This window comes from Gallinula chloropus (genome assembly GCF_964237585.1).
Source record: "Gallinula chloropus genome assembly, chromosome: 2".
NCBI classification, from domain to species: Eukaryota; Metazoa; Chordata; class Aves; order Gruiformes; family Rallidae; genus Gallinula; species Gallinula chloropus.
The window spans coordinates 55,060,274-55,080,645 of NC_140086.1; the positions used below are offsets into that span (position 1 = coordinate 55,060,274).

At 39.6% G+C, this 20,372-nt stretch overlaps 1 protein-coding gene across 1 annotated transcript in view; it reads left to right on the top strand.

The window, feature by feature from the left end:
* PTPRM (protein tyrosine phosphatase receptor type M) overlaps positions 1-20,372 on the top strand; it is a gene marked incomplete at its 5' end in the record, with an annotated part of 481,602 nt that overhangs the window by 423,856 nt on the left and 37,374 nt on the right. Inside the window, 2 exons of the mRNA XM_084260019.1 lie at positions 1,090-1,166; positions 3,990-4,026. Of these exons, the coding sequence (XP_084116145.1) occupies positions 1,090-1,166; positions 3,990-4,026 (114 nt within the window). The remainder of the gene's footprint in view (positions 1-1,089; positions 1,167-3,989; positions 4,027-20,372) is intronic.

Genomic DNA, 20,372 nt, shown 5'->3' on the forward strand with positions numbered 1-20,372 from the left:
CAAATAATATGCTACTTACAATGAAGTTAGATTTTTAACCCAATTCCTGTTATTTCATTCATTTGTTATCTCTTAGGATTTTTAAAGTTTTTAAAAATAGCTATTCAGAACATGGGTGGCAAGTTTCATTTACAACAAAATAATGACAGTCATGAAGATATGTCATTAGCTTCAAGTAATATTAGCTCAGCTAGCAAGCAGCACTCAAAAACATTAATACCGAGGTATCTAATTAGGAAGAGTAACTTGTAAAAAAGCAGCGGTAAAGTGGCTATTTACCGTCACTCCATCCTTGAGATCATACCCTCAAATTTTTTTATCAACAACTCATACAGCATTCTGGAAAAACTACTTTGTTTCGTTGCTTTTGTACCAAGAGAATCAAGAGGAGCATCTGAAGTCTCCAAGTAAGAACAAGCCCCCCGCCAGCATGCAGAGATTCTTCTGGGGGAGGTTCTAGCCTCCAGCGCTTCTTAATCACTGCTGCAGTACCATAAAGAAAATGAGGCAGCTGACAAGAAACGAGTTTCATGCCGTGGGGTTTTGGATTGGAATTTGGAAAATAAGAGTTGGAAGTGATTGCACGTTCCTGGATAGATATAGATGGCCACAGTGGGGCAAAATTCTGTGACAAAGGCATTATCTGACCGGTTTGATTTCGTTATTACTTTGTTTTGCTTTCTTCCTTACTGAAAACACGAGTTTCCTGCAGATCCTGAGAGGTGGCAGTATGCCTTGTAGAATGACTTCAGCTTATTCTGAGTGCTGGCAGAAGCATGAGTAGACCTTTGTCAACTTATTTATTTTATTGACAAAAGGGGAGGGGGTGTGTCAAAGTAAAAAACATAATTGCAATGGATTTCACATTAGAAATGCTTAAGACATTCAAAACGAAAATCAGAGGAGATTCAGAAAGCCTTGGGAATGACTGAAATGATTACATGTAGATACAATATTTTCACAGACAACAAAACAAGCATGAACTTGCAAATATTGAGGGTTTAGTTTGACTTTAGCATTTTGATGAGGGCTTTGTTACTGACTGTGTCTTTAATTACTTTTTTTCCCTCTCCATTGTTCCCGTTTCAGACGATCATTCTCGAGTGAGATTGCAGCCCATTGAGGGGGAGACAAGTTCCGATTACATCAATGGAAATTACATCGACGTGCGTATTCTCGTGTAGTCAACAAACTTCACGTTTTGTTCAGTCAAGGAGGCACCCCTCATTGTTTTCGTGTTATTCATAGTTTGTGAGAGATAGCACAGCTAATATCAGCTGCTAAACGCTGTTGGGAAGGGCTATCTTGGGAAGCTAGGTGTACACTAAAGGCTGGGGGTGGAGGGAAGCCTCAAAGGTTTTGTCAATAAGCAAATGAAAGGAGTCGTTGCTTCAAACTGCCACCAGACTGAAACCTTGCCAGCAACGCTGTATGGCTACTCTTTGCCTGCTGGTGCTTATATGGGCTAACAAAATGTTATTTTCACTTCCTGTCAACAGCTTGGCATCATTCCACATTTAAAAGAAAGCTGTTTGCATATTAATGTGACAAAACTCTGTAATGCCTAATGCAGAGATTTGCAATCTCTTGTCATCTCGGCACTTTTAAGTCGCCTTCAAAGTATATTCTGCAGCTGTTAACCAGTACTTCTAATGCAAGCAAGACATTTCATTAAATATGTAGGCTGTTTAATTATTGAAGGTGGCTTCTTTGTTCATTCTGCATCGTGTTAACTTAATGTTTTACATTAGAATAAATTCTTTAAGAGACAAGGTGGTTTTTTGGTTGAAAGGATGAACTCAAAAGTAGAATTGAAAATCATTAGAAAGTCAATACTATCTAAAGCCAGAAATCTATGGATAGCAAAGATAATAATTTTATTACTTGCATGAAGTGCTGCATGCACTTACTACTAAGTAAAACAAGTGTTGCTTCATAGGAAACTCTGTTTGCTACAGATTTCTTGATCAGCAGTGGCAGCTTTGAAAAACGGTGTCACAGTTTGCAGTTCAAATTTTATCACCAATATGAAAGGAATGTAACAGATGTTTTTCTCAGAGTATGAGGCAACTAGAGCTGTACAAGAAAAGTAGGTACTTCAGTTGTAACAATCAGAAGTTGTAACTTTCGGGAGATATCTCTTTCTCTTGTTTATTATCCTGTTCAAGAACAGTTAAGCTCAGATTTCTATTCAGTCCCTTGCTGTTTGAAAGTACAGCTCAGTCACCAAGAGGTAAAGGCACATATGGAAATATATTTAGTTATCTGTCTCAACGAGACTCTGAAGGGAGTAATCTGTCATGAAAGGAAAGAGAGAACTCACGTTGGGGACTTAGATTTGCATCCACGTTCACACTTTCTCCAACATTCAGGATTGTTCTTGGTTTAGACTACTAGTATGTTCTGGTGTTGGATTTAGATCTGACTCTAAAATATTAAAATATGTGAGGAATAAGGATTTGGACTATACAGTCTCATTTTAAATGCTGATAAGATAGCTGCATAGCAACCTTTTTTGCTTATAGAAGTACAGAAGGATGGAGACAATGTGGCTCTAAAAGAAAAAATGGGCAAGAACCAAAAAATTCTCACTATCACCTCGGAGATAGCTTTATTGCAAAGCTTGGAGGGCTGCAGACATCTTTCAAAGACAACTCGACCACAAAACACAGCATTTTTTGTTTGTAATCTTGTTAGGTTTCTGTTAGAAATGCTTGTTTTTCTTCTACAGAAGCAGCTGCAATTTTACTCTTGCATGCAATTATTAGTACAGTTACCGTGCTGTCAGAATAAACATGTTAATAAGGGAATGGCACCATCACAGGCACTGTGAAATTTTCTTGGATGAACGAGAGGGGCAGTGGTTATGCTGTATTTTTTCCCATGTGTTTTTTCACTGGGAAACAGAATAATTTGATCCCAGCCCCTAGGAATATTAGATAACACACAGCAGAAAAACATCATCTCTGTAGCTATATGAACACTTCTCAGTTCGCAGACTTCCAAATTTTACTTCAATGGCATGTAAAGATCCTGTAATTCATGATATCCTTTCTGTAATATTCAAGGCATCTTCAGTTGTTTCGAGTCTTTCCCACTTTGTATCACTACCAGGCCCCTTGCTCTTCTGCAAAGGAATTGTAATGGCATGCAAGCTACAGCTTTAAATTCTTCCTGATGATGACTGGCAACACATCATAACCATTATTAAAAGATTAACACTGACATTCAACATAGTAGTGCTTGATCTAAACCTTCTGTGACACTCCCATCACATCAGAAGCTCAAATACTACAAAAATGGTATGGCTGCCTATTGGCAACCTATTCAGTGTCACAAAGAAACCACAGAGATTCAGTCTTTATTGCATGGGCAGCTTGTGTTTCAGTTATTTTTGTCATCAAAGAAACATAGAGTTGGTTTATGTTCTTCCTATTTAGATTTGAACAAGTGTATTCATACCAAACCATTTAGTCAAATAATTTACCCTCCTTTTCACTGCTCAGAAATAAAGCCTAAACAAATCACAGTGGCCAGAGTGAACATATCTTCCCCACCCCACCCCATGCCTTCCTCAGGCACAATGCAAATCTGGCATTCTTCAGCTGTTAAAAAAGGAGTAGGCTTCACACTCAATAGCAGTAGCTTGGAGGTACATCTTAGCCTCCATGAGCATCTGATGCCATTAGCTGCAAGCGCTAGAGAGGATTTCATGATGTTCATTTTCAGCAGAGCCAACAAGGGACTGAAAGAACATATTACTTCTGTCCCCTAATGTACAAGGCTGCAACTTCAGTTGCAGTGTATGAAAAACACATTTGCTTACTGTTCCCTTTCTCCCTTGTCCTTCCCCCACTGGAAAGATCTTCTGCATCTAATACATTATATGTATTGTTGTGATTTTTACTTAATACTAGTTTAAATGAAGTTTCAGTAATAGCAAGGCTAACAAGGTGTATATTGCTAATTTTTGTTTCAATTTATTTTAGGGTTATCATAGACCAAATCACTACATTGCTACACAAGGTAAGTTTATCACCCTTTTTTTTTTTTGGCTACGTGAGGCTAAGAGGTTTTTGTTACTTGAATTACAGTTTATAGTCTCTAATATGCATTCTTGCCACAGTCAACATCCAGGACAAACTAGGCTCGATCACTTCAGTAGAAGGAAGCAAATCGAATTATTATATGATTTTCAGGTGTGTCAGGCAAGCAGTCCTCTTCCTTTGGGTTCTAGTAAGTAGAAAAGTAGAAAACCATCCATTTTGGCAAAAGTTACTTAAGGTGTTATTACCCATGAAAAAAAGAAATAGGTCATGGTACAAATGTTCAGTAACTTTTTTTAGAGAGACAACGTCACAAAAATGTATGTAATCTTCATTGTTCAATAATAACTAGGCCTAAGGTCCCTAAAATACAAAACACTTCAGTTAGCAAGTTTTAGTAGAGGACCAGAAGGCATACTACACTTGTGGGGGGATTCTTCAAGGGGATGTAGAGAGACAGTTTTACAGGTGGTCATTTAAAAGCTCGCTGGTGAGCAAGAACCTATTGCGTTGTCAAAACGCAAATTAATTTTCAATTAGTACTTGTCTTCAAAGACATAATTTGCCCGTTCTGATGCAGTTCTTACTTATTTTTTGGTCAAGTTCAGAGCTGGAGTAGTTGGGAAAGATGAGTCTTCTGTGACTGCTTAATCATAATATTGAACAACATGCCAATCACCTGCCTGTGCTTGGGTAGCATGGATGGATGTGAAAATCTGATTGCTCCTCCACCGCGTGAAGGGAGTCTTTGCTGTAAAGAGTATCATGTGACACAGCTTCCTGTGTTTGCCAGTGGCTGTGAAGAAGGTGACCTACAAGCCATGTATGTTATTTCAACCCATGCCCAACCTTTCAGAGGAGCCAGCTGGATACTGAGTATAATACACTCAGAATATTCTTGCCATGTGTTGGATTTAGAGGCGATACATACTTTTTAATGAATTTCTGTCAAAGCAGAGAAAAAGTTGGCCATGTGAAGTAAGAGCCCTTACTGTGATTGCAGTCATCCTTTAAGTAACACAGTCTGCAGCCTCCAGTCCCCACTTCTACCAGTGGAAGGTGTTGTATCTCCACCTTTCTGTACTTCAGCTCTGCATAGTCTCAAGTGAGGTGCTTCTTTGTGTCAGATGACAGTGGGGCAGGATGCAGGTCTTATTTCTAGAATCACCTCACTACTCCCAGTGTTACACTTCTAGACCAGAATTAGAGTTTATGATCTTAGAACATGAGCCATTTAAATGTGCTGCTTCTTCCATCTCTGCTACCTACCCACCACATCCCTCAGTCCACGGGCTTTCTACAGATGAACCAGATAGAAAAACTAGGACAAAAATACAGCACTTGGTTAATGCCCTTTGGGCTTTTACACCTCTTCTGAGATAAAATGGATTGTTCCACTTAACCTTTAGCTGATGTTGCTGTTGCTTTTCACTTTTAATTGAATCCTAAAATGAAAAGATACACAGTTGGCCTTTTACTAGGGTTATTTTCATAAGGAGCTTCACCAGAAGATCTCCCTGACAGCTTTCTGATAGATACATGAGATCCCTATCTGAACCAAGTTTAAATGTGTCTTTATCATTCATCATAAGACTTGAATAGCAAATACCAAGCTTGAGGGTTTTGTACTTAGAGCTTTTAAAGCCAAGTATGTAATAATCTATGAATAACATACTGAAAGTCTATGTACCAGATCAAACAGAAAATCCCAGTAGTTTCTTTGCCACACTTTCTTCCTGATACAGTGTCAATAAGTACCCCGTACCTAGTGAAGAAGGAGAGTGAGAGCAGTAGAGACAAGTCTTCTTGCAAGTCATAAAGGATATATGACTGTTTCAGATGTCATTTTCTGGGGCGGGTCCGATCGGTTTCTTCTGTGTAGGTACAGCTGAGTACACACAGGGATCATCCCTAAGCCCTCCTACAATGCAATGAGGGAGAAACTGACTCTCTGAAGAATATAAAATTCATTTTGAAAAGGGCATAAAATTTACAGCAAATTCAAAAATAATCTGACTGTGAGGTTTTTTGGTGGATTTTTAAGGCCAGTTGGAATCAGATTTGTATTGCCATTTTCGAGGAATGAAGAGCACTCATCTCAAGAGGTTTTTGTATTCTCTCTGGCTCTGTCCCTGTCCTGATGAAGAATCACGGGAAAGTTTTCTTTTCCTTCCTCTGTCTCAGCTTTCCCATCTGCAGAATAGGGTTAAAAATACTCATCTGCTTTTTATAGTTGTCTGCAATTTCCCAATAGATGCAGCTGTGTAAAGGCTATTTGGTGTTATTCTGCTGTGTCCCAGCTTCCTGATAAAGCCTTTGCACAATAGTAACACTTTGAGTATGATGCAGTCTCTTGTCTTTTGTAGAAGTGACAAGGTAACTGGGAATAATCTCTAAAACTCCTCTAAGGCTCGATATTAACTATGAAAGGAAAGACATTTATTTTACATGTCAAACAACTCTGCCTCTCTATTTCTGCCTTAGTTGTTTTGGGCCCCTACAAGAAGGACACTGAGGTACTGGAGCAGGTCCAGAGAAGGGCAACAAAGCTGGTAAAGGGTTTGGACCACAAGTCTTACAAGGAGGAACTGGGGTTGTTTAACCCAGAGAAGAGGAGTCTGAGGGGAGACCTTATTGCTCTCTACCACTGTCGGAAAGGAGGTTATAGTGAGGTGGGGGATGGTCTCTTCTCCCAAGTAACTAGCAACAGGACAAGAGGAAATGGCCTCAAGTTGTGCCAAGGAAGGTTTAGATTGGATATTAGGAAAAATTTCAACTGAAAGAATGGTCAGGCATTGGAACAGGCTGCCCAGAGAGGTGGTGGAGTCACCATCCCTGGAGGTGTTCAAAAAACGTGTAGATGTGGCACTCCAGGACATGGTGTATTTGACCTGGTGGTATTGGACAGATGTTTGGACTTGATGATCTTAGAGGTCTTTTACAACCTTGAAGACTCTTCGAGTCTGTGATACTAGTAAGCCTGTCATGAGCCACGGCTTGCGGTATATCCAAGGATGTTCATGCTCTGTTTTGGAGCACACTTTTGTACAGATATGTATAAACATATCAATGCTGCACAACAGTTAAGCTGCATGTTTAATTCCCTTGATGTCTCCTTTACATCAGTCTTTAAATATCTTTTCCCGTTCTCCCCTGTCTCCTCCAACGCAACTTTCACAGGTGCACATGCCCATTGTTCTTTGAAGGAAAATATCATTACCTGAGTCAGTTTTAAAATCTCTGAGAAGTCACAATGATTGATACTTAATTTTCTTATGTTCTTCTTAGGCTGCATTCAACATACCAAGCGTTAATGAGCAAATATAATTGTTTGAAGTGGAAAAAGTGCCAAATTGAATCAGCCTGTAATAGACTACCAATCTGCCTTTAACAGAGCTGGGAGTTGTGTAATCGCCTGTTCATTAAAGCGTTAGCATCTTCCATACTAACTGGAGCTTGACATACAGACTGGTATCTTTCCACCCTGGCATTCATAACAACCTGCTGCTAATTTGAGGTAGGGGGTAGAAGCATTTTTAAAAAAGGCTTACCTAATGGAGGCTTTTGCAACTAGTAGACAAAAAAAAAGGTTTTACTTTCATTTTAGGAGTAATACATTCAGAGTCTGCAATTTCAATTATAAAATTAACATCCTTTTCCCTTTATGTGATAAGTATAATGTGAGTGCTAAACTGAATTCACAGCTTATGAAGACTTTTGGTGATCTGCTGTAATTGGCATCAACAAATAGGATGGATCTGCACCTGAGTCACCATGATTAAAAAGAATCCCTCATCACAAGGCAGCATATTGGGTCATGCAGAACTAGCCAGCTGATGAAATTTAAAACTCGCCACTATGTTTTATAGATTCCTTTTTCCCATGGATATAATTCTTTTAGAGCAGAATATTGAGTTCTTGTATGATTTGTTCAATTTGCTGGTAGCTAGGGGGGGGTTTCTGGGAGTTAGGTAATCAATGAATTTTAACCAGGTCCTTTAGCAAGAGCATTAGGTTGAATACCTGTGCAGTACTTATTCTCACACACACTGCTGGATGTTCTTATTATTGGATGACTGTTGTTGATCTTGCATGTCTCACACCGATTACTAAGCAGGAAAAATTAATCTTCTTTGTATTTAGCTGTTCTGTGTCCGCTGGAGTTCAGGCAGTTAACTGAGCTATGACTTCGCTTCCTTCAGTGAGTCTCTACCAAAGGTTTCATAGCGCAACCTCTGCCGCTGCCCCAGCAAACTGTACATTATGAGTGACAAACACATGTTAATGTAGTTCTAGAGCATCACTCACTGCCGTTTCCACAAGGGATATTTTTTGAGCAGACAGGTCATGCGTGAAACAGCGGGTCCTCACATGAGAGCTGCGTGTCTTTGTATGGGAGTTACATTCACTTGTGCATCTCTGATCAAGTCAAGTTGCAGTTAGGAGGAGATTTTAGGTATGAGTTATAAACTTCTGAAAATAAATATTTACAATGGAAGTGTTTACAGTCTTGACTACGGCAGCATAAACTTGCCACTATAATAACCCCTTTCATATTCCTTCCCTTTTCTGCAAAATACGTGTCTTTCTTCTGCACACAACTGTATATGTTGTGTGAACATTTTAATAAGGGTTTTCAGAAACAAAAATACATTTTCTTTCAAACTGAAAGTTCCCTTTCAGGCATCTGAAGCAGAAATATTGCTTTGAATAATAATACTCTTAACTTCCTTGGCATGTTTTTTGTTTTTATGTTGCAGAAAATTGTCAGAACTACAGCAGTGTGGAAGCTCCACACGTATCTTCACAAAGAAACTTTTGCTGCCTTGGTTTTAGCCTGCAGATGAAAATTAACATTTGAAATTACCTCAGGGAGAATTGAAAAACAATGAAGCAAGATAGTTCTATGCAATTTTTCAGCTTTATGTGTGCTGTCATTTTTTCAGGATGTAGGGTAGTCAGGTTGATTTCCAGATATATATTCAAAGTGATTGAATTCTATACACCTGTATTAATCTTAAAGATTCAACTATGATGCTGTTCTTTACTTCCAAATCATCGAATCCTTAAAAAGGTGATTGAAGCCATCTGTCTTCAGTGAGGGAGCTAAACTCATTCTTAAGCACTACACTGAATGGGCGAGTCCTTCTGAACCATGCCCTTCACCTCTTTTGCAATGGTGGTGACAAATTACAGTTACCTTTTGTCTTTCCCATGCTTACAGAAATGATAGACCTGTGATATCTCCAGGTCATACTGTGAAGCCAGATGGCAAATTCAGCAGAGCTCTCTTACTAACATTGCCCACCAAAGGCTTGTGATAACAATTGCCACTTTTGAGCATCTTTTAAAAGTAGGTACTTTTTCTGGCATTAAGGACAAAGAAATACTGTGTAGTAAAAACTTAGAACTATCAAATCAGCATTTTTCAACAGTTGCCACATTATGATACATGAGAACATCATGTTTCTCACTGCCTTTTTGTTCATCATAGGAGATTTTCATTATAACTCTGTTAGAACAGTTATCTTTCACCATTTTCATGATGCCTATATTTTTCTGTCTACATTTTAATCAGCTGTGTGGTAATTTCGTCTGTGCAGGGAATGAGATGCCCCAGTTGCTTTCCATCCAGTGTGGAAGGCTGTAAATGCAGAGCTAGCATAGTTAGGCTCCTTTGCAGCTCCTCTGAATGTGTGTTTGGACCAAGTGAAACCGGAGCATTGTTAGAAAACTGCCGATAGAGCCATTGCCAGGTAGAACAGCTTACCTTCATCTTCACCTGCTGGAGAAGAGCTCTGTGGAGAAGGATCTGGGGGTCCTGGTTCACAACAGGTTGGCCATGAGCCAGCAGTGTGCACTGGCGGCTAAGAGAGCCAATGGGATCCTGGGATGCATCAGGAAGAGTGTGGTCAGCAGGTCAAAGGAGGTGATCCTCCCCCTCTACTGTGTCCTGGTCAGGCCCCACCTGGAGTATTGTGTCCAGTTCTGGGCTCCCTGGTATAAAAAGGACAGGGATCTCCTTGAGAGAGTCCAGAGAAGGGCTACGAAGATGATTAAGGGCCTGGAGCATCTCCCCTGTGAGGAGAGGCTGAGTGAGCTGAGGCTGTTCAGCCTTGAGAAAAGAAGACTGAGGGGTACCCAATCAATGTTTATAAATATCTTAAGTATGGGATGCAGGGGGAATTGGCCAGCCCCTTTTCAGTGGTCTGTGGAGACAGGACAAGGGGCAATGTCTGCAAGTTGGAGCACAGGAAGTTCCGCACCAACTTTTACACAGTGAGGGTGACAGAGCCCTGGGACAGGCTGCCCAGGGAGGTGGTGGAGTCTCCATCTCTGGAGATATTCAAGACCCATCTGGACGCCTATCAGTGCAATATGAGCTGGGGAGCTGCTCTGGCAGGGGGGTTGGACCCGATGATCTCTTGAGGTCCCTTCCAACCCCTACAGTTCTGTGATTCTGTGATTCACATATGTGTGGCTATGTTTTGCATAAAATACATGGTTGCCTTTCATAAACCTTTGGGAATCATTTGGAAGTACAAGTGAGGTCTAGAAATTACACTGAATAATTTTTTAATATTTATTTGCTATTATAAATTCTCCTCCGTGCAGGCTGGTCTTGCACTTGCTTGTGAAACAGCAGTTAGAGAATCTGATGATTCTTCTGTAATACATTGTCAAAGCCACAGAGGAAGAAAAAAGAAACCCCATGCGCTCCCCTGCAAAGACTGAGCAGCAGGAAATCAGACATAAAGGTCTTCAAAGCCTATACAGATCTCTGTCTCAAAGACAAGATACTGGTTTAGTTTCTCCATTGTGAAGTCAGTTTAGAATAGCTACAACAGACTTTTGCATATCAGAATTATGAAGTGGGAGAAATGGGAGACTACAGTAATTAAGTAGACAATGAGGTGAATCAGGCAAAAGCAAGTGTTTCAAGGTTGTATTGTAGGAAATAGAAGATTGTGTGAAAAGTGATATATTTCTCCTCTTTTAAAAAAATACGACTACAAAGTATGTCCTGCAAACAAGGAAGTTATGGTCAGCCTGAAACTCAAGGACTCAGCAAACTGTCCTTGTGATCCAAACACGCTTTCAAAACACAGCACTATGTAGTTGGCCACGTGTTAGTGCATTTGCTGCTTGGACTCTTAATGAACTAGGTCATGCACTAGAATTTGTACAGTATCAGCCTGACAAATGTACCTGATGTATCTCTGGTTTTGGGGGATGCAAATTATGAAAAGCTGATGTTTGATTATAAGGTTTCTATCCTAAATAATCAGCCATAAATTGGGCTTGATGGGTAAGGTACCTGGCACTCTTGACAGAGTACTGTTAACATGCCTGTCAATCAGTGAAGCCTAATGCTAAAGCAAAGGAGCAGAGAAAGGCAGTTTGTCAGGAAAATCACGTAGTCAAAGCATCTTTTTTTCTGTGAAGTGTGTTTTCCAGCCAGTCTTCAGCAGCACAGCGGAAGCTTGGCAGTAGGTGGAAGAGAGCTTTTCGTCTTCTCATTTGCTGGTGGGGGGGGTGGAAAGTGTAGTAAATTTACAAACAGAATGTATTTCAGAAACATGTATCAAGAAACAAATAAGGCAGCTTATTTTTGTCTTGTCACCATATCCAAATCTTTCAAACCTGTCATCTTTTCTCTATCTTTTGGTGGCAGCTGAAAGCTCTATATTGATATGGCCGCCAATGCACATAACTGTCTGGGTGATTTTGATGCACTGCTTTTGAAAAAAAAATCTATAAGATACAGGCTTATTGGATTAATTTCTTTCCCTATCCATCTGTATTCTTCCATGCAGTTGCATATTCAGATGTAGACTCTGTGGAAATTCCTTCTACTGCTGCTAAATCGCATTCTGTTGCAAGCTTCTTCATATTACTGTGTCTGTACTAAGCACAAATGCACTCCACATGTTAGAATGGCTCTCCTTGTTTACAGTGTACATCCAATACTGCAGTCTCCCATGAAATGTAATAAAACATAGAAGTAAAAGGTTAGCATTGCCCCTTCCTACTTGCAGTGGTAAAAATAACCAGTGTGCTCCCAAAAATACCAGTAATTAATGTTGCTATGCAGATGCGATTTTTACCATAATTATCTTGAAGTTAAAGGGAAAAATAACCCATACAATCATGTTTTAATGACCTTCACATACATCTTGAGTCTTGACTATTTCTGTGACTGAAGAAGAAATGAATGTAGCAAACCTCTCCAGCCTTAAAGAGAAAAATACATTGTGAGTGATATATCTCACTCATGATATACCTATCAGGATAGTAAATCATGGCAAATTTGGTTTTGCTACCATTTTTACTTATTCTTTAATGTAGACTAAATTATCTTGTTTGTTCATCTGGGTAAAGTGTTCGTTTTAGTGCACTTAAACACCCAGCACAAGTTTAAAAAATAGAGCATCTGAATATCTTACTTGTAAGCGTGAGCAACTTTCCTTCACAATAAGGTCCTTGGGGAAAAATAAAAGAAACAAGTAGCCAAAATGAACTCGTATTTTTGAGCTAGAGAATAGTGATGATTTTATTACATCCTGATGCTTATGATTGACTCAACATGAAAATACAAAGTAGAAATGGGAAAGACTAATTAGGTTCTTTTGTCCATTCCCTAAGGAACCTTCTACTGAAGGGGATAAAATGATCTTAAACTTATCATCCATCATCAAAATTGATTCTGCATTACAAGTTGATATGAAGAACCCAGTCCAACAAGTCAATTACCTAAGAATTTCAAGTTGGAAATACTACAGGCAGGATGTTTTTTACAAAATAAATTCCGTATTTGTTAGTCTTCCCAAGCTGACATGAGCTATTTAGAATGAGTGATTAATAGGCATTCATATTTCCATGATGCAAATCACCCTCATTGAGAAGAATACACAAATTAGAAACTAAAAGAGATTTCTTACTGGAAAACATTGATTCAGCTAAACCAAAACTCTTCTGTAGGTTCAAGGCTCCCAGAATAAGCCTTCAATCAGAGCTGTGACCTCAGATTGAGAGCCAGTAACTCATGTTGCTATTCGATCTGAATCAATTTGGACCTGTATCTCAGTTTGCCACAAGTCCCCTGTTGTCCTCCCAACATGTTTGACTGTAATTAAACAATTAAATGTCTGTAGGGCATAGAGAGAAGTGGAGTCCATGTGTGTGTGAGACCAATGCTGTTTCTCTGCAGCCAGTACACTCCACTGGAAAATACATCAAGGCCTCTAGTTAAAATTACAGTGATTCAAAGTATTCCTGTTTTATAGAATCATAGAATCTCCTGCATTGGAAGAGACCCTTTAGATCATCGAGTCCAACAATAGCCTAACCCTGACTAGTCCACCTCTAGATCACGTCCTTAAGGATTTCATCAATACACCTTTTAAATACCTCCAGGATGGTGACTCCACCACCTCCCTGGGCAGCCTGTTCCAATGTTTGACAACCCTTTCAGTAAAGAAATTCTTCCTGATATCTAACCTAAATCTCCCCTGGTATAATTTCAAGCCATTCCCTCTTGTGGTATCACTTGTTACTAGAGAGAAGTGACCAACCCCGGCATCTCTGCAACTGGCTTCCACGTAGTTGTAGAGAGTGATAAGCTCTCCCCTCAGCCTCCTTTTCTCAAGACTAAAAAGCCCCAGCTCCCTCAGCCATTCCTCATTGGACTTGTGTTCCACACCCCTCACCAGCTTCATCACCCTCCTCTGTACGTGCTCCAGTATCTCAACATCCTTCCTGTAGTGAGTGGCTCAAAACTGGACACAGTACTCAAGGTGCAGCCTTCCCTACTCCTGCTGGCTCCACTATTCCTGATACAGGCCAGGATGCTGTTGGCCTTCTTGGCCGCCTGGGCACACTGCTGGCTCATGTTCAGCTGGCTGTTTCATAGCAGAGGAAAACTGAAAGGTGCTCCCTGCAAACCATGGCCTAGCAGTGCTCACTTAAAAGCTGTGCGAGGTAAAGAGTCAAGACTCTGGCCTTATTGAGGTACCCCACGTAACCCTCAGTAGAGGATCCCTAGCTGCCAGCAGTGCTGCATGTACAGCAGAATTTGGAAGATACTGAATTTATCCACTCTGAGAAAATGTGTGGGAACCAAATGATGCAAAAGAAGTTCTTAAATTGTACCAGATGAACTGCATTCAACTACAACTGTGTTGCTTGGTTTGGCCTCTTCATTCCCTGCAGTTAAGATCAGAAAAAAGCAGTTTTCCTGAATGGCATAATGGTACGTTCATGGCCGGCAGTACTACGTACACACAGCTTTTATTGCATTCAGCTCTCCCTGATCTCAGGCTAACTGGATAAATCTGGACCGTTTCTGTTTCTGCCAGTTCCTCTGTTTCCAGTCTGCAGTACTGAGTCGTCAAAAGGTGTTATGGGAATGTGCTATTTATTCTTGGGGAAATCATACGGCATTTTCATTTTATTTTGTTGGTACAGAACAAACTGAGCTAGTATTGGAAATTTAGCCGTGGAGAAATGTCAATCAATAAGTGTGTAACACTTTATTAGATGGAAAGTTAGCTGGTAGCATTAGCTGTAGTGTTATAAAAATGTCTTAAATAGCACCTGCCAAGAGTGCAGAAAGTCTGGTCTCAGACTTAAAAATATATTTAACTGCAGCAGTGGCTTTGTTTCTGAACATGGTGAAAATACCAATGTGGAGCTGGCACAGGTAAGATTATTCAGAAATTACTAGGGAGCTGGCATATTGTGGCTGCTGTAGGTTGTACCAAGGCCCTTCAGTTCATTTGAACCCTGCCAGACTTCCCGTTGTCTCTCAAGGTATGTTTGAACTGTGACTGAGGGGCATGAACACCTTTTGTGTATTCATGGGCATTTAATATGTAATGCAGTTCCCGCTACAGTGGAGCTCCAGTCCCGGAATGGGATTTCTAGATGATACCATAATACAGACAAAATAATGCATAGAGATGGGCACTGTTCCAGCCTAGTTAGATCTGTTTCAATAAAGAAAATGCTGCATGATATTCCAGAGAATAAATACAACATTCCCATGAAACTTTCTGACTACCCACAGAGTCGCTGCAGAACAGGATCAGACAAAATGCCAACAAGAGAACTGAACCCGCTCCAGCTGGTGCTGATGTGTGTGTGTATATACACATGCTTATAAAATGTGGTTTTTCAAGCTGATTATCTCATTTTGTGAAATGAGTGATTTTAAAGAAAAAATTCTCTGGAACAATCATTTCTGTCATTACTCTAAGGATGCATTTTTTAAGCATCTCTATATTAAAGTGGGAATTTAGAGTGGAGGGTTGTTTTTATTTTAGCTAGCTCTGAGGTGCTTGAATGTATTTCCTAAAACAACAAGGCTGTGGCTTATCGCTAGTGTACATTGTAAACAGCATGTTACAGGCCAAATGTTTTTATGTTCTTTGGAAAGAGATGGAGAATTTACCGGTCAGTCTCCTCCTTACCTTCATCCTGTGAAAGGTCTAGTGCTGACTCCTCTAAATACACAAGGAGGTAGTACAGAAAGCCAGCTAAAGCACTGGTCAGTCTCATGGGAGCTATAGATAAAATTTCTATGTGCACCTCAGTCACTTAGTAATCTAAGCCTCATTGAACGCTAATGGGACTTGAAAGCACTTAGAAAATTTCATCTTGTGAAAGCCAATTTTCACATACAGTGATGTGCAGGCAGCAGAGCTCCCTGACTGGCTGGCTGGAAGCAGGTAGGATTTAGTTTGTGCCTGAAAATCAGCCAATTACTATTCTCTGTGCTGTCCCTTGGCTGATAATGAGAGGAGGCTGTGTTTTTCCTGAGCAAAGGGTACAGCAGAAAAGCCTCTGTAGTGCCAGTAGCTGCACTGAGCAGGATTTGTCCCAATAAAGCATTTCAGTGTGCTGTATAAGCAGCATTTTCCTGAAATGTCAAGCTAACAAGATTCAGTCGGATCTGTTTCTTATTGACAATCCATCTAAGGTGAGGAAATCATGAAAAACACATTTTAAATTCATAGCTCAGTCCTGATTAACCCACTTGGGTGTAGCTGAGGTGACTTACTGTGGGATAGTGGTGCTGCATACTGTTTTCTTTTTCTTTTTTTTTTTTTATTTATTTTGCACTGTAGGGTGGTATTGTTGCAAAAGGCCAAAAAAACAGAAAAGGTGGACTGACTACAACTCAAATATAGATTCTGCATGTATTTGATATGCACAGTGTATTCTGAAGCCTAGGTTAGAACTAGCCTTAGGAGAAACCAAACGTTTTTATTTGCTTGTGAATTACATTCTGGTAGAATTCTTGCTTACTAAATGGCCTTCTTTCTTACGTGACTCAGAGTTAATTGCTGTCTCTGCAAACAAGTAGCTCCTCTTTGCACAATCCCTGAATCTACTACCATGGAGGGATCAGTTAAAATAAGGTTTAAAACTGAAGGCTAGGTTTTTCCATACCTCATGTAAGAGCAGCTCAGGCTTCCTTGCTTGGGCTGCCTGCTGGCTTAACAAACTTACAGGGAACCACCCTTGTTGGAAGTTCATCCACAGCTTTATTTGTATTTATCCAAGGCAAGAGAGATTTCCAAGAAAGTTTTAGCAGGAAAGGCAGTATAGCCGTATAATTACTATATAGCCCTGCTGAAGATTAAATAATAATTAATATTTGTAAAGCTGAAATTAGAAAGTACATTTCAAATGCCATTGCAGTCTGTATCAACGCTGTAAGTCAAATGAAATAAAGTTGATAAAAGCAAGAATGTTTTTCTTCAGCTCATTACAGGGGTTTTGTTTCATTTCATTGAGATTCTTTAGTGCACAAAACGTCTGGGGCTGGACTATGCAGAAGGGAAAAATAATAATACTGAAGTATGGCACCTAGAAACCAACAATTAATAAATAACACTGAAGCATTTATGGCCAAGTTTTGTCTTTACAAATGTCTGATGCCTTTTAGTGTGCAAATCCTTACAGGGCTATAGGAGGCTTCAGTGAAAGTGAAGAGTCTAGTGGCACTGGGGTACATGTTGCCCTCGATACTGGTTTAGTTTCTGGAACAGATTTGGGAGGACTTTAATTAAAGCATGAAAATCATCCAGGTTAAATGAACTGATTCTTTTTCATCACTATTTTCTTTACACCTTAAAACACAAAAGACTGATCTTTTGGATCACTGTTGATGCATTTGGATCACTGTTGATGAGCCCACATGGTTTAGTGATATCTTGACCACAGTCTTATCTCAGACTTAAAAACTATTCACAGTATTTATAGGAGCATATACTGTGCCTATAAAAACATATTCTTGTATAAGTCTTTAAAATTAATTTAATATGTATTTTATGGTAGAAAACAGATGTCTAAATCTGTTTTGAAAGAAGTTGTTGCAGAAAGTCTACCAAATCACTGCCAGAGCTTCTAAAGTTTTGACAGGAGGGCTTTGTTCTGAACTTTGCCTGCTTCCACAGAGGCACTCCTGGAAGTTAAGTTAGATGCATGCTACCATGTGTATCCAACCAGCATATGGTAAAGACTGCTCTTGACAAATCAGATTATCAGCCAACTGATCAGATCTTCAAAGTATCCTCCATTCAGAAACCAACCCATTTGGGGAGGGCAGAGATGAGCCAGCTTATGGCTCTGCTGCTGTGTGGCAGTGGCGAGCAATTAAAAAAAATACTGAACTAGCAGTTAATTGTGCTACTTCATATGATTGTTGTGACTAAATCAGTGCAGCTGGGACCTATTACTGTATAGCATTCTGACTATTTTAGATAGAAAACTCAAGAATTGTTACATTACTTTACAAAAAAGTGGGACCTACTGTTACACTCCTCAGTCTGCACCTGGTCACGCAAAGAGATGTCCAGGTTTGCAGAGCAGAAGAGTTTCCCATCAGGTTACAGAACTCAATGCTCATAAGAATCTGATCACATAATGATGTGCCTGCAAATTCCTGTTGATAAAATCTTGGGCACATTGCCTTATTGAGTGGGGGAAAATGTATTTATTTCAATTAAGAGAGATGTTCTCTTGCCTGCAGTCAGTGATATTTATAGTTTAAAGTAACATTTAAACATTTATAGTTTAAAGTAACATTTAACTGCAGTTTTTTGCATAACTTTTTTTTCTGAAAGGGCATTCTATTCTTACCTCTGAATTCTAGCTTGGTTAAAAGAGCAAATAGCATGCACTTATGGATTATCAGATCACTGGACTGGCAGAGCATTAGTAACCCTATAATTTTGCTTCCTCCTGCAAAATTCTCTGTATAAGTTATCCTAGTAACAGCTAGCCTGTCCTGTTAAAAACATTCTTTAAGAAAAGGAGCATTCTTGAACTTTTTCATCTATTAGCTTGTATTCTGTTCTCCCAGTAATTTTTTTTTTAATCTCTGATTTTAAGCTTTCATGTTTGCTTTGGACAATTTCTGCTATGTAAGGGGCTGGAGGGTTTTTGACAGTGCATTTGCAAAAGAAATCACTGGTATTTTGGCTTCTTCTTTCTTTTTTTTTTTTTTTGCCATGCAACCACATCTGTTAAGGAGAAAGTAACTGTATCTCAAGTTCATTTTGAAGGAATAATACATAGTGAAGAATGAGGACTGAAATGCAGCTCCCTCTCTGCAGACATGTTAGCTAGCTGTCCTTGAGCGGTCAGTTGTCTGCAGTTGCAATAGCAAGCAGCAAGCTTTACTTCAGTAAAAAAGTGAAGACAACTGTCATAACTGCAGTAAGTGTGGTGCAGGGACCATTTTATAATCACCTCCTCACACTGGGTGGACACATCTACTCACTGGGAGGAGATGTATTTCACCCTGCTCACGATGGAATTTAACTGCTGCAGATATAAGTCTTGCATCTTGTCAGTCTGCTGCCTCTGTCAACACGTGCTCATGGCTGCCACTGGTCAGGCACTGTCCCTAGGGAGCCTTTGGACCTTAAAGGTATCTATTAATTTCCCGCACATTTCGAGCCTTAATAGCTATTACTGGATTTGGTCTCAGGTGGACCCAACATTAGCTTGTGGATTTGACATTCTACACTAGAAAAAGGTTTTAGAAGCTATTTGTTCCTTGTTTAAGCTGCTTGCTTTTCTAGAAATTGAAAAATGACCCATAGATTTACAAGTCCCATCTGAGTTAAGTGCTGGGAACATTTCAGGATTCAGGTTTTACTTGTTTCTTTGTGTGTTTGCTTGCTTTCCTACATCTGAACACTTTTTCCTGTATTCTGGGCTAGCTCATCACGTTCAAATTGATCACATGCTCCAGCAGCAATACCAGTTGTTAGAACTGGATCTCACAATAACAAGCAAAAATAGAGGGTCTAGAAATCTCTGTGTACAGAAGCAGCTTCTTAAAAGTTTAAGCCATTCTTCAAAGCTGTGTGATTTTCCATTTCCTAATATGTTTGCATTCCCAGAGCAGCAACTAACAACTGCTCGTAATACAACTAATGGTTGTTATATATACAACCGATCATTTCCGTTGAGTTTTTTCAATAATGCTTTTAATTAGCTTGAGGTTTGGAGGGTTGGTTTCTTTTTCTTATTTCCCTTTGCTTTTCATCTTCTGGTTGCAGTATGTTGTTGATGTCTTTTTTTTTTTTCACAGTAGAAATCTTTGATACCAGCTACTATATTGTGTAGCTAATGGGTTACGCCGCAGGCTTACTGTTAGGCAGCACAGTACCTTCTCTTCAGACCTTCTCCTCCTGCAAGGGGGCAACTGCTGAGAATAACCTTCCTGCCTATTGTGCACACATCCGTTAAGTTGATGCTTAGAACAATTATAGGCTCTTTCTCTCCCTACCATGAGTCTCTGGAATCAAATTGTTCGGTTCTTCATGACAATAAATCCTCCAGCCCTACCTAGCCTCTAATGCTTTTCAATTCTGACTGGAGACAAGTAATAATTTATTCATATGTCAGAAAATAATTTGGAAAATGTCAAGAAGAAAAGAAAAATGGGGTAGAAAAGAATTACTTTCTGAGACTTTAAGGTAGGTTTTTTGGGTAGGTTTTTTCCTTTCAGTGTCCTGAAGGTGAAAGAAGTTTGGAGGCTACATGTAAGAATTGGACAGAAAAGGCAAGAAATCACTGGAGAATACTTGAGGAGAGCAGGAAATCCTCTCGAGCACTTCTAATTAGGATTGTCTTATCATTTAGATAGTAAGATTGAGAAGAGTCTACTCAGCACTACAGAACAGGACATTTCTTTTGGGAGAACATTTGGGATCAATGTTGAAATACTTGTCAGAGTTCAGTTCTTTCTCTGGCCTGAAAAAGTCTAATACTTTTGCTAAAGATTTATTTTTCTCATAATTGTTT